Genomic DNA, 13,580 nt, shown 5'->3' on the forward strand with positions numbered 1-13,580 from the left:
GAATGGGAGAAATACAATAACTTCTATCCCATCTGAGGAATAAATATATAGTGGTGCATTAAATGCCAATTGGTCTTATGTCCGTGTAATGGTGAAATTCCTTATTACCTCTGTAAGACACATCCTACCTATTGTCCAGCCTCATGGACAAGAGGCAAGAGAAGCTAAAGAAACATCTATTTCTGCTTATACTTAAGTCATAAGTTACTCCGGTCAATGAGGAGTCTTCTAGCATTATTTTGGGAAGTTTGTGGTCCTGTTTAAGTTCTAGGACCTTGAAGACACTGACTGACATGCAGGAAAACTTACCCTTTACCAGCACAATCAACCTTTTCTGCTTCAAAAAGAACTTAGCTAGGCTAAATACAGGTGGGCAGGACCTGTTTTCTAGAGATCATGGTGTGGCAAAAGTTTTAACAGTGACTTTTAACTATTCTACAGCTGAATAATTCATCTCAAATCCAAAACTATTTTCCCCGAGATTCTCTTCTCTTGTAGCAGTTTTACAAAGTAGCCCCAGCCATGTTTGAAGAGGTATACCTTTATTCCTTAATTGATGGTTTTACCCTCTAATGTGGTGTTTGGTTTTTTTCAACTTAGGCTGTTCCCAGCGTATGCATAATCTGCTAGATCTGTCCAGATCTAGCCTCATGTTTCCAGTTATGGACATTTTCCAGCCTGAACTCACTTGGCTTTGAACTACCAGTCTCCATCTCACTAGTACTTTGAGCCTTTACCTTATTTTATGTCATCTGTAAAATTTCTTGGAGTGGTACTTCTCTCAGTTCCATTTTTTAAAAATGTAGTAAGTACCAGTAGTAATGGGAATTCTGGTGTCCAAGAGAGCACTTGTTTTTATTTGTCCAGTCTGTTGCTGTTTAATGCAAGCATATCTTCATTTGAGCCATTATATGTACTCAGCTCTCTCTTCCACAAGTTATTTCTAGCTCTTCTGGGACTGCAGTTCTTTGATGAAAACAAAGTTTCTGCCCATTTTCAGCATAAATCTACTCCTGGATAATTAATAACATATGCAATGTGTTTCTTACAGGTCAACTTTATTGTTTGTTAAAATTCTCTGATGGTCAAAATTCTGCCAGGATATTTTATAAACTACTATACTAGATTAAAGCCTCAGGAAAATATACAGTACAAACAAGAATTATCCCTCCTTCACAGTACACTTTCTCAGTGGGACAAATACTTAGCTTACACAGAAAACTAAACCACATCTTGAGTACATCTTGCTGAAGTTTAAATTAACTCTACTAAACAGCCTTTTTCAGAGTTTCCTCCTTTACTGCTATTATTTAAACTCTAATGTTGCTTTTCTAGATAAACCTGTTCCAGTCTTCTTTCTCAAATAATTTTTCCTTTTTTTTTCCCCTAATCTCTTTGATTTCTTTATTCTTCTACCTTTTTTGTTTTCTGCTACCACCACCTCATTTTGTGTTCTTCTTTATCACCTAAATTCATCTTCATAGATTGTTATAGTAGAATTTCTTGTGAACAGTGTAAATGTGCTGGTAATTTTTAGTACAGAAGCATTTTTGACATATTTTTCTCTTTTCACCCTTACTATTATTTATTGTGATTTGCATCTCAGAATTTCTGTTAATGCTTTTCTCAGGTACTACTGCCATGGGGCAAAGGTGTTGTAGTAAGAGGCACCAAGTGTTTGTTTGCCCAAGAGAGTCTGTGATGTGTGGTAATTTGCACAAGGTAAGATAGGTTGGCTGCCCAAGACATGGGAATGTCAGTAAAACCTTTTAACAGCTTCACTTCTGGCTCTACTTTGGAGACTTCAGAGCACAACTGAATCATCAGTTGAGTGAAAAGGTTTGGGATGTGTGACATTCTGTTTTGCATACACAGAGATTGTGTATGCGTTTTTGCATTGTGTCCTTTTTTGACTGGGGGGAGATGATGTGAGGAATTGCAGAAGATGATCTAAAAATACATCCCAGGAGTTCCTAGAACTGATTGTTACATTAAACAGATAACAAGCACCATGTCCAATTCATTACTCATGATACTTTTTAGAGGGGTCTGCAGCTATGACATTCTCTCCTGTTGTCAGCTACAAAAGCACTGAGTAAATACAGAGTTCAATATGCATTATCTCAGCAGCTTTCATGTCCTTAAAGAACAAACCTGTAAATGTCACTTAGTCCATTTCAAGTTCATGGCTAGATGCTGCAATTTTTTTCTATCCATAATTGCATTGTTGCAATTCTGAGCTATGATTCTTCACTATGACTTATTTTTTTAAAGGAAAAAGCCAAAACCTCACTGTTATAAAGCTGCATAATAACACTGCATCACAAAGAATTTATTTTTCCTTTTGTTCTACCTCTACGGTACCTATGGCTAAGGCTTTTGTTTGTCCATCATTTATGCTCCTTTGCAGAGTGCAGAAGAACCAACACATACCATTGAAGAAAATACAAAAGAGGAAGTATTTGACTAAACTGCAGGAAATATTCAGGAAAGAGTTCTGTAAACAACACAATTTGACACTACCAAGTGACAAAATTTTTAAAGTAATATTCATACAAATTTCAATGGTAGTAGAGCTTGTAGTGGTAACACCATTGCCTTTTTGCTCAACCTGGAAATTAAATTTGAGATAATTTTAGTAAGGAGGTAATATAAAAGGGGATCTTTAATTGAAGGCCTTCCGGAGCAGTTATATAAAGATGTCCACAAAAGCCCACCCCACCCCTGAGGGGTGAGTACATTTTTATAGGTTTTAGGAAATTAGTATAATTGAAAAAAGCACCAATTAGGAGGACAAGTGGTCAAGCCCAGGTCAAGCCTGGTCTTCCTCCCAGGTCAAGCCCCTTCTCTGGAGCCCTTCCTTCAGCACTAGCTATACTTTGTCCATGAGAATGTATCTCCAAGAGTTGTTCTCAGCCTTGGTTCCAGGAAGAACTGAGACAGCTCCTTGTACGTCCTGGGGTTTGGAGCTCTGGAATCCATTTTGTCTTTCTGCTTAGGGGAAGGCCATGGAGAAGTACTGGGAAAACTAGCTACTAATACAATAGGTGACAGAGTTACAAATTATGTGTGAAAAATACAGACAACATAGAAAAAAAAAAAGGCAAAACCCAAACAGCATCAACACAGGAAACTAATATTAAATTGCAATCAGTGATGTACACACCACTTTCCTAACATTGCAAAATGATGCTAGTAGCAGGTAAAAGACTTCAGAAGTTTATGAAGACAGCAAGTGTATTGTTAAAATGCCTCTAAAGACTATGAAAACTACTACGAATGGAAGAGTAATTTTGTCAGAATCTAAAGAGAAGAATATTCTTGAATTGTTGTTCAACCATCCTCATTTGATATGTATTCAAATTAAGGTAATACCTGTTATACCAAGTTATTTGTATTGAAAGAAACTTTCAATTATTCTAGGTACATTGAAGAAATGGATGTACTCTAAACTGTGAAAGAGACTGAAGGGTTTTCCTCGGAGTCTCACAAGTTGTAGAGAATGCTGAAGCTGTAATTTTTGTACTGTGAATGTGTATTTCCTTTGGCTATTTGTGAAACAAGAGCCTCATTTTCAATTCAGCTGTTCCAGGCCTTGGTGCATTTTACAGCTCAGTTTGTTTCCCAGCTTAGCTGCTCAATTGGCAACGTGCACATTTTGCTTCCACTACCTGGGAAAGATGACTGAAGCAAACACCAAGTATCTGCTTTTGTTTCCTGGTGCCTATTGACAGAGACTGATTTGCATTTCAGAGTTTATTCTAAGACAGGTTGCTGACTCTTCACTAGTCTATGCATTCAGCATGCCCACCCCACATACTACTCATGCTTTATTCTTGTCTTTCTTTCTGGAAATAGGCATTTCATTCCGTATCTGAGATAAGCTGACAGGGAATGGCACTCTTTTGTACTGGCATCACGTTTGTATTGCAAGAGCTTTGGAGGCTGTAGTGTAGCAGGGATGCAATCACGACTTGGGGCCTGTACAACAGCAGGAGTTATGCCAGGGTTAGCCTTCAGAAGTCTGATTCATGCAAAGTAAAGCTAGTAACAATTGACATAACTGAAGAAATAGCTAAAATTTAATACTAGAAGTCTTGTTTTGATATTCAAACCTTTACATCTATGTCAAAGATGAAATGATCATAACTGTAAAAGAACAAAACCCAAGGAAAAAGGACTTTAAAAATTGATAGCTTTTGTTTGCATCTATTTATTTTCAGTTTGCTTATAGTGATCCTGCCAAAAGAATGTGTAATTATGTTTCACAGTCTATGACTAGATCAATTTTAGAAGATAATTTTGAAGGATCAATCTTTTTTAGCTTCTCATTGCTCATTCTTCCCCTCTCATGACCTGAACACTGATTCATATTTGCACATACTGATTAATGTATGTAAGCAGAAAATGTTGTGTAAAACATACATTTTTTTAAAGGGTAAAAGAAAATCTTACTTGAATTTTCAAATTCAGCTATTCTGACATTAAGCATATTTAAGTCCATATCTTTCTACACAAAGGCTTGCAAACTGAAATTTACATCCTTTACATCTTACTGTAAAGAATTTCAAACACAATCACAACTGAACTAAAAATAAGAGTGAAGAAGTAGTTGCATGGTTTAGTATTAATAAACCTGAAATACAGAAGCAGATTTTTTTCATAAAATGGTCCATCTAATAATTTGATGCACTGATGTATGCTAATAGATTTCTCAAAAAAAATATATATATATCATTTTAAAACAGCATTGCAAAGCATAAATAAACTTGCTATGAATGGAAAATCATCTTCTCTGCAGAAGCTAAAGCAAAAATAGACCACCATGTCAGTCACTGCTTGAACTGTCTGAACTGTTAGAAGATGAACTTTTTTCCTTTCGTCTCTTCTTTTTCTCCTTTTTATGATGCTTCCCTTTCTTAGATTTATGCTTTTTCCCTTTTTCCTTTTCTTTTTTGTGTGATTTTTGTTTTTTTGACTTTGGCTCATCCTCTTCTGCTGAACTTGATGAGGAAGATCTAGTAAAAAAAATGCAGATCAATATGTAATTAAAGAAGGAAAATGACACAATAATAATTTAAGGTGTCAATATTTTTGTAATGTCACAAATTGAATTTGGTGTAGAATTTGTACAGTAGCATCCACTAGAAAACTTATGATATCTGGGCCTGCATGTTTAAGTTAAATGATGACTTTCCTAATATGACTTTCATGCCAGAAAAGCAGTATGTTTATAATACAGATTAAAAAATAATGGGATAGGCAAGTTGTGTGGGTTTTCAGTCTTTGAGAAAAAAAAGACCCAGAGTACATACCATCAAAAAATAAAGTATGACAACAAGATAGAGTTTCTGTTTTTAAAATTCCACGTGATCAGTAACAATGCTAATTAATGCCTTCAGATATATGTCCCTGATGCAAAAATCTAAGAGAAACTGTTATGAAAACTTTTTATGTTCTTGCAGCTCATACTATTTTGAGGAAATAAAATACAAGACTGTCAAAAGTCACATCTGCATTGTGACACATACTCTAAGAAGATAAGGTCAGGAGTTGAACTAAGCTAAAGAATTCCTGGAACATGTAAACTCAAAGGAATGTTTGAGTATGTATAATCTTCATGAATATGGATTTGACCAATGCAATGAAAAAGTATGTAAGAAAAGTTGTTACAGATAACCACATGCATCTGGCTATGGCTATGCACACAGCACTGTTACTTTTGCTTTATCCCTTATTAAACTTTTAAAAATTTCAAAGAGTGAGCCTCGTTTCTCACAAAACTGACAACCAGACTGACTCTCTTCTGTTCTATTTCTTCACAAGTGTAAGGGCTGTCTTCAAAAGTGGAAGTTTGAGCTACACAATGTAAATAAGGAAAAGGAAAAATGCAAATACAACAGGCATTAAATCCCGGTTTTTGTTCTGGAGGGACATCTTGTGGTCTCCATATACATTTTTACAGTTTATACCTTCCCGTGCAGTTCCTGGCACATTCTCTTATCAGTTGTCCTAATGAAGAAATATTAGTCTCATCTAAAGTCTCACTTAAAAAAAAAAGCAAAAAACCCCAAAAAACAAAGTCAGTCCACAGGCCAGAAATCAGATTCACGATTGGGGGTATTACGACATTTTAGGCTTCTACGCTAACAGGTACACGCAAACTCAACACCTGTTCAATATTACAGAAGTTTCCCTTTTGATAACTGCGAGCTACTCAGAGCCTGCAGGTGTGCTTACATATGTGTGTGCCTGCACGTGTGTTTACATATGCATGTGTGCACACAAAGAACCCTACAGTCTCTGAATTTCTGAGAGCCTTCTCCACCCTGGCTAGGCTGGGGAACCATCGCCACAATCCTCCTGACGTGTTCTTTTCCCATCACAGCTTGCTTAGAGTTGGACAGTCAGGGGCACTTCTGCTTTTTCTGATCTGCAGACCTACAGCTTGCTAGAGCTTTCAAAAGTCCTATGATCCTTACTCCACAGCAGAAAGCCTGTGACTCCAGCATTAATCTAAGAACATTTACCTTACCATTATTTTACCATTAGTCAGTTCTCACTGGAAAAAAGAAAACTTTTCAAATGGAAGAAGTACTTGCAAATAAAGTTGCATCAATAGAAGCAATATTTCCTGAGAAAACACAAGTCTCAAAAGTATTTCTAAAGCTGTGTCTTGAAATTAAAAGAGGCGTGTGAAGGTTACCTTTTCCTCGGTCTTTTTAATTTTGTTTTCTCTTTGCTTTTTCTTTTTTGTTTCTTTTTTTCTTCCTCTTCATTTAAATCTATAGGTAGAAAGTTAAAGTTTACAAAATACTTGTCTGAATTAAGATCAGCATTAAAAAAGTAGGTTCAATAGCAATGTCAATTTACTACAAAATTCTTGTTAAAAAGCTCTCTTTTTCTTCCTTCGAATTCTGGTTAGTTTAGCAATTTCAGAAATATATGGCAGTAGCAGCAGGACTTTTATACACAACTTACATTGTATTGACATTGATCTAAGTACTAAGAATGAAGGAAGGCCTGTAAAATGTAGCAAAAAGACCTTTTCCTATAAATATGCACCAGATTCAGATTTTCATATCTGTTCTTTATCACAGAAATGGTGATAAAGTTCTGGAATGGTCTGCCCAGGGAGGTGGTGGAGTCACCATCCCTGGATGTGTTTAAAAAAAGACTGGATGTGGCACTCAGTGCCATGGTTTATTTAAGGTGTTAGGGCATGGGTTGGACTCGATGATCTTGAAGGTCTCTTCCAACCCAGTGATTCTGTGATTCTTCTGTATTTTAACATTTAACATACATGTCCAAGTCTGAAAACTAGAACAAATAAAGAAAATAATATTCTGTTAGGCTTCCCTGAGTTACTTCCACACATCCCTATTTCATGCTTCACAAACAGCAATGCCATAAGTGAGACACAGCTATTTTTCCTGCAGATATCCATCTTCAATAAGCTTAGGAAAAAACCCAACCTTTACATTCAAAAATACATAATAAGTGGTAAGTATTTATTCCGAAGAGGCTTGGTCCAAGAAAGTACCATTGCAGTACCAATTCAGCACTCTTGATAAACAGCCCATCCACTTCTTTTGAAGTGTACAGCTAACTACAGGATTCTATCTATCCCTTTTCCTTTCTAAATAGCATCTTCCGTAGGAACTAAATGTTAGTGCCTATGAAAGCAAAAGAACAAAACATAATGAAAAACAGAAGGGCGGAAGAGAAGAATGTTCATTCATTTCAAATACATTGAGGTGAAACAAACTCCCCTTCTTGCTTAGGTGCACAACCTCTTTGGAGTCCAAATTCAAATGAACTCAAGTATCTGATAAACAATCTATTCTCACTCTGACAAGGAGTTGATACTCAGACCTTCCAAATATAGAACAGTACTTCTCAAAATATGAATGACTGAATTCCAGTCTACTAGCTTTTTCAGTCAAAATCCTGCTTAGGAACTGGAGAGAATTTCAGGTGTCATATTTCTCAGTAGTTAGAAGATGTTTAAACTATATGTCATAATCAGAAGATTAACTCAGAACACACACGTCATTTTCTTCTAGGCAACTTCTTAGTGAAAGATCAATTAATCTCTTGTATTTAGGGGGCCCTTTTGAGATATTCCAAACAAGTACATTAATAACTTCTTACAGAAGGAATTAATCATAAAATTAAAAAAGTGTGGGTGTATCAAACCTCTGAAGTCTAAACACAAAGTAAAAGACCTATTTTTAAATCACAGGCTAAAATAACTACACGGGAGTTATCAGAAAGGATAAAATGAGAGTCCCTGCACATCAGAAGACTATTATCCAAAACCCAAAAAAACACATTACTCTTTTTTTCACGCATGGCTTGTAATCTCTGTAGTTCCTCTTCCTCGCTGTCTTCACTGCTAGTGCTGCTAACGTCCAAAACAATATCTCTTTGAGGATCTACTCGGAGGAAGTTTCGACATTCAAATGTCAGATGACCAGCTGAATAAAAAAAATATACAGAAAGAAAAATTACATTTTACAAAAAAAAAATCAAAAACTAAAGAAAATTTATTTTTGTATTATTCAGTTTTGAGAAGTGAAAGGAAAAAAGGTAGGCTGTGATCTGTGAAAGGGGCAGGAGAAAGCTTACTTTGAAAAACTCTCCAAGAATCTGATAGGTTCTGCAATACTCTTCTATTTAAGAGTGCTTTATGGCCTCTCTCCTATTCTGCTAATTTGAAGATTTTTTTCAACTTTAGTTTCTATTTTTTAATGGTCTTAGGTACTTTCTTAAGAAATTACCTAAAAACATAGCATGAAATATTTAAAAAACTACATTAAGTGTTGCATTGCTTAACTCCCTCTAGTGAAATGGTAGAATCCTATTTACTTATAAGACATAATCTTTAACAGCCAGCACTTAATACTGACTAAACTACTGCCTGACCAGTAGTTTTTTTAAGTTACATCTTGATAATCATTACCAGCTAGAAACCTTGTGCTGAATACACTCATTGAAATTTTTAAAAAGTGAAATTTAGAAAAAAGGAAGATATGGTTTGGGAGACACAGTAATTCAAGTAGTAATTGAAATAAGCTCACGTTCTTAGTAAGGATGATAACAAACTACCTACACCTTGAAGACATATTTTAGGAACACATAAACATGGATCACATGATATGACTACAAGTTTCCTTCTCTTTCAGAAAGCTTCTGATACTTGCTGCATGTAGAAAGAAAGCACTACATATATATTTATATCACTGTTCTTTGAAGGAACAGATACACAAAGCAAGTCATTGACAAAATTTGTTGTTAAAGCCTGAAGTGAAAGAATGAAGAAAATTTTTTCCTGTCATCCAATGTAACATTTATATAAAAAACCCAAAAAACTTAACTCACTGTGCTAAAAGTTTAAGACAATTCAGTACAAAACAGTGTCCATTCCCTCAGTGTTCTAAAAATAAGAGTCAGTAATTAAAAATTTAAATCTTCACTAAGACCTGTCTCCATTAATACGGAAAGTAGCCACTGACATTTACAATCTGTGTATAATCCAAAGTATGAGCTAAATGCCAATAGTTCAACTTGTAAGCAATAAAGGTAGCTGTTTCTTGAAATACACAGAGCACAAAATAGTATTTTCTTAGCATAAAAGATTATACAAATTTTAAACTATTTTTTCGGATGAATTAGATTGGACTTAACTTCAACTGAAATGCCTGCCTCTTTGCAGTCAGATTCAGAAGAAGCACAAGTGCTTATATCAGTATATATCAAAGAAGGTGCTTTCAATTAAAAGTTTCTCAAGTAATTGCATTGAAATGTAATATGTATGAATATAATAGCATAATTTTTTTTTGTTGAGAAACTCAAAGAGCACTGGTAAGTGTCAGAAACCAGAGAACGAACATGAAATAAACAGAAGAAAGAAAACATTTTAATTTAAATTGACAAATGTCTGGGCAACAAGGGAGAATACTTCTTTCCTTTTTTTCCCCTCTCCTCAAAAGCCAGTTCCAACCAACACCACAACCTGAAGAAAACACTGTAAGTTCATATTGCTTATTACAGACTTACGGTAGCCACACTTCTTGCATCCAGCTCTGATATTATCCTTATTTCCACCTGAAAGAGAAAATTTCACCAATTAGGTGCTGTTGAAGAGAACCTTCAAGTTTCTTTCAAATGTGGCTTGATAATGTCAATATACAGATAGAAGTGATCGCCCCTCAAGAGTATTAAGTACACCAAAACCTCTTTAAAAAAACTGCCTAAGGCTACTTTTCTGTGCAGTAATCTATCAGAACACACTTGACTAATTTAAACTGCTAGAGATCATTTAGTCTTATACAATTTACTGCCAAATCCTAATTTGATTTATTGTGACCTTTTCACTTGTTTAGTTACAGTATGAACACAGTAACAGACATCTAACATTCCAGGGATCTGTATCACACAATATAAATTCTAGCACTGCAAGGATGTTGACAGGCATTCACTGGAAACTCTGAAGTGATTTGTATTTTAATTACAAGAACTGACTTTACAAGGCAATTAAAAAGACCAAATCAAAAAAATCAATCATTGAAAACAAAGAAGGAAATTTAAAAGTCAACAAATTGTTAAACCATTCTGAATCCAGACAACATGACACCAAACAAAAATGCAAGAAAGCAAATGTGTAAGAAAGCAAAGACAGTAACAGAAAAGTTTGGATTCTAAGCAAGAAAAAGATCTGAATAATGCAAATGTTAGGTATGGAAAGTGTGTGATTCTCCCATGTGAGACAACAGTTAAGTTAAACAGACACAGTAGGACAATTCAGGAGAAGCACCAGGGATTTGCCCCACCCCCCAACAGATCAATCTTAATTTTAATAATTTAAGCTATTGGTAATGAAAGTGACAACTGAATTCCCAAAATCAAAGGATGCTATTCTATCTCCCAACTGAATGCAGAAGAAAAACGCCAGAGACTTAAGCAGTCATATACTATCAGAAATTGAGTATATTGGTCCCATTAATTTAAACTATGACTTACTGAAACAAGTACTGTCATTAGAAAATTCTACTCAAAATAATAGAAACCTTCAAACCCCAAGTTGAAAAAACTACCTTGGAAACTTGGACATCTCAGGTATATGCCTTAAAGAGTGTTGGAAAGCCAAGAAACAATGATCCATACATTCCACTATGATCCATACATTCCACTATAGCATGATTTTCTGCAGATCCCAAACCCTTAGTATTACATATCCCCTTCAAGGTCAGCAGTGTTCAGGTACCTGTTTTGTGCCTACCTTTAGAAGGACACCCATGAGACAGATAGGAAGGTAGGGAACAGAGAAGAAAGAGTCACAAAATAAAAATCAAAATCCTACCTATAACCTGCAAAGCCACATCAGAAAAACACTCAAACCAGCATTTGCTTTTTCACTACTCCTTGGGACTAGAAAACAAGATCACCCAAGCCACCTACTTTGTCCCAATTTTCTGAAATATTTCTGAGTCAAGCTCAACCCTACTGCATAGCTGACCCATAGGTAAAGTAGGATTTGGTGTTCCAGCCAAGGGAGGTCAGTAAAGTCATGTGCACACTACAGAAATCTCCCGTTAGCTGGGCTTTCCAAAAGAGACACCCAGCAGATGACAAGAATGCAAATACACTTATCAAATATCCCTACCGAATTCCTAGGACTGAAATTTTGTTATTGTTTTAGGCTTTAAATAATAACGTTAGAAGCAGGAGTTTAGGCTAGATGAAATTTTAACTGATTAAAAGCAAACTAATTGCAAGAAGCTTCCTTTCTCACTCCTTCTTCTCTTATCTTAATTCTCAAGACAATTAACAAGTGGCACAGAACTAAGAACTTTATTCATTCACTGGAGCCTAAGACTGAAAAGAAAACCTGTGGAAACCTTTGAATGCAAACATGTCTTCCTCAAAAACCCCTTCTAAAATGGGAACAAGCTCATGAAGGCCTTCTTTTAATCAGAGAAGTAGATCACCAAAGCTCAGGCCTGTTCAGCTGTTCTCGACCCAAACACTCCCCTTTTTTCAGGGCAGGAACACACTACGGAGGGAGCAATGGCGATCGTGTTCGGCCAACACACACCTGAACACCTCGCAAGTCGCGCAGGTGTTTCTGCCCGCCCTGACTCACAAGAACAATCTACTGGGACACAAGCATTAATTCAGAACGACAGCGGAGGCGAAAAGCCCAGTCTGCAACCACCGTTCTTTAGCTCTAACCTCAGAGAAGGAGGCGATGGGAACGCAGCGCTGGGTCACCCAGAAACTCGGGGGGGCCCGCAGCCCCAAGAGGACGCGCCGCAGCGCCCCTGGCTGCCCCTGCCCAGCGCGGGCACGGCCCCATCTCATCTCCACCTATCTCCCTGCTGCAGCCCCCGGCAGCGCGGACCGGAGCAGCGCCCGCCGCCTCCCGTACGCTTCCCAGTGCCGCGCACAGCCGCGCGCCCTCCCCGCGCAATTGTCCCAGTTGTCCACCGCCCCGCCGCTCGTTCCCGTCCCCACGCTGCCGGGCCGGAGCCGGCCGGCGCTGCCCCTGCCCCGCCGCGGTCCCGGGCGGGCGCCCCTCACCCGGCAGAGCCATCCCGCCGTTCTCCCCGGAGTGGACCGGCCCGCACGCGCAGCGACGCCTCTCCCCGCCGGAAGGCTTTGCCCGGCTCACTCCCGGACCGTACCACTCCCAGGGAAGGCAGGGGACCTCAGCACTCCTAGAGCGGGAGCCACGGTGGGGGACCACAGATGTGTGGAGAAGCCTGCGGATATTTCCCCAGACACTTTTTTTCTTAGTGAATCTCGGAAAGACTCCGGCCGACGACTCATTCCTTCATCCTTTCTTCCGGCTTGTGCAATTTCATCCCCCCTTCCCTGGGCTGCATACGGACGCCCAAGATGGCGGGCGGCGGGGGCTGTAGGTAGTGTTGGCGGCGGCGCGGAGTGTGGCGTCGGCCGCTCGGCAGGGTTCACCGGCCGGGCCGGTCCTTTCCCCGCCATGAGCAACATCTACATCCAGGAGCCGCCCACCAACGGGAAGGTGAGGCTGCCAGGGTGAAGTCCTGGAGAAGTTGTGCATTGTAGGGTTATAGGGGGACAGGCGAGAGGAACACGAGCTAGTTTGGATAGTGGTGGTGATGATGATGGTGATGGTGGTGGTGAGTGGGGGTGGGGAGGTCGTTGTTTCTGTGGTTGATTGGTTTGGTTAAAGTTATTTCTTTGACGCTGCCAGAGTCAAAGCATGTGGTGTGATGTCTGGAGACATAACACAGAGCAGTCCTAGGAGCTTTTAATTTAATTTCCTCTGTTCCCGATTATATCTTACCTCCTTAATTTTGTTATGATCTCTCACTGAATGTAATGTTCTTTGTAAGATCGATACCTTTGGATATTTATGGCTTTTTCCCCCATGTTGTTTCATTATAGAAATGATAAAGGGTATCTTAAGTTTCTATGAAGCATGAGCCACGTTATGTGTTATGTGTTATGTTATGTATTATTACAACTGTATTATACATCTTTATTTTACATATTGATTCAGAGCTGTATCTCAGGTTCTGGAAATGCTAGTTAGA

At 38.1% G+C, this 13,580-nt stretch overlaps 2 protein-coding genes across 2 annotated transcripts in view; one reads left to right on the forward strand and one right to left on the reverse strand.

The window, feature by feature from the left end:
• Nucleotides 1-4,408: 4,408 nt before the first annotated feature.
• Nucleotides 4,409-12,676, reverse strand: SREK1IP1 (SREK1 interacting protein 1). The gene is made up of 5 exons (XM_068176325.1): nt 12,586-12,676; nt 10,063-10,110; nt 8,340-8,480; nt 6,707-6,785; nt 4,409-5,018 (listed from the first exon to the last, which is right to left on the reverse strand). Exons 1-5 carry the CDS (start codon nt 12,596-12,598, stop codon nt 4,829-4,831), a joined length of 471 nt encoding a protein of 156 aa, XP_068032426.1. The 5' UTR covers nt 12,599-12,676; the 3' UTR covers nt 4,409-4,828.
• Nucleotides 12,677-12,890: 214 nt separating this feature from the next.
• The window catches only part of CWC27 (CWC27 spliceosome associated cyclophilin), a 96,392-nt gene continuing 95,702 nt past the window's right edge, over nt 12,891-13,580 (forward strand). The window contains exon 1 of the mRNA XM_068176321.1: nt 12,891-13,045. Within this exon, the coding sequence (XP_068032422.1) occupies nt 13,004-13,045 (42 nt within the window). The 5' untranslated portion in view covers nt 12,891-13,003. The remainder of the gene's footprint in view (nt 13,046-13,580) is intronic.

The sequence above is a fragment of the Anomalospiza imberbis genome, chromosome Z, assembly GCF_031753505.1.
Source record: "Anomalospiza imberbis isolate Cuckoo-Finch-1a 21T00152 chromosome Z, ASM3175350v1, whole genome shotgun sequence".
NCBI lineage: Eukaryota > Metazoa > Chordata > Aves > Passeriformes > Viduidae > Anomalospiza > Anomalospiza imberbis.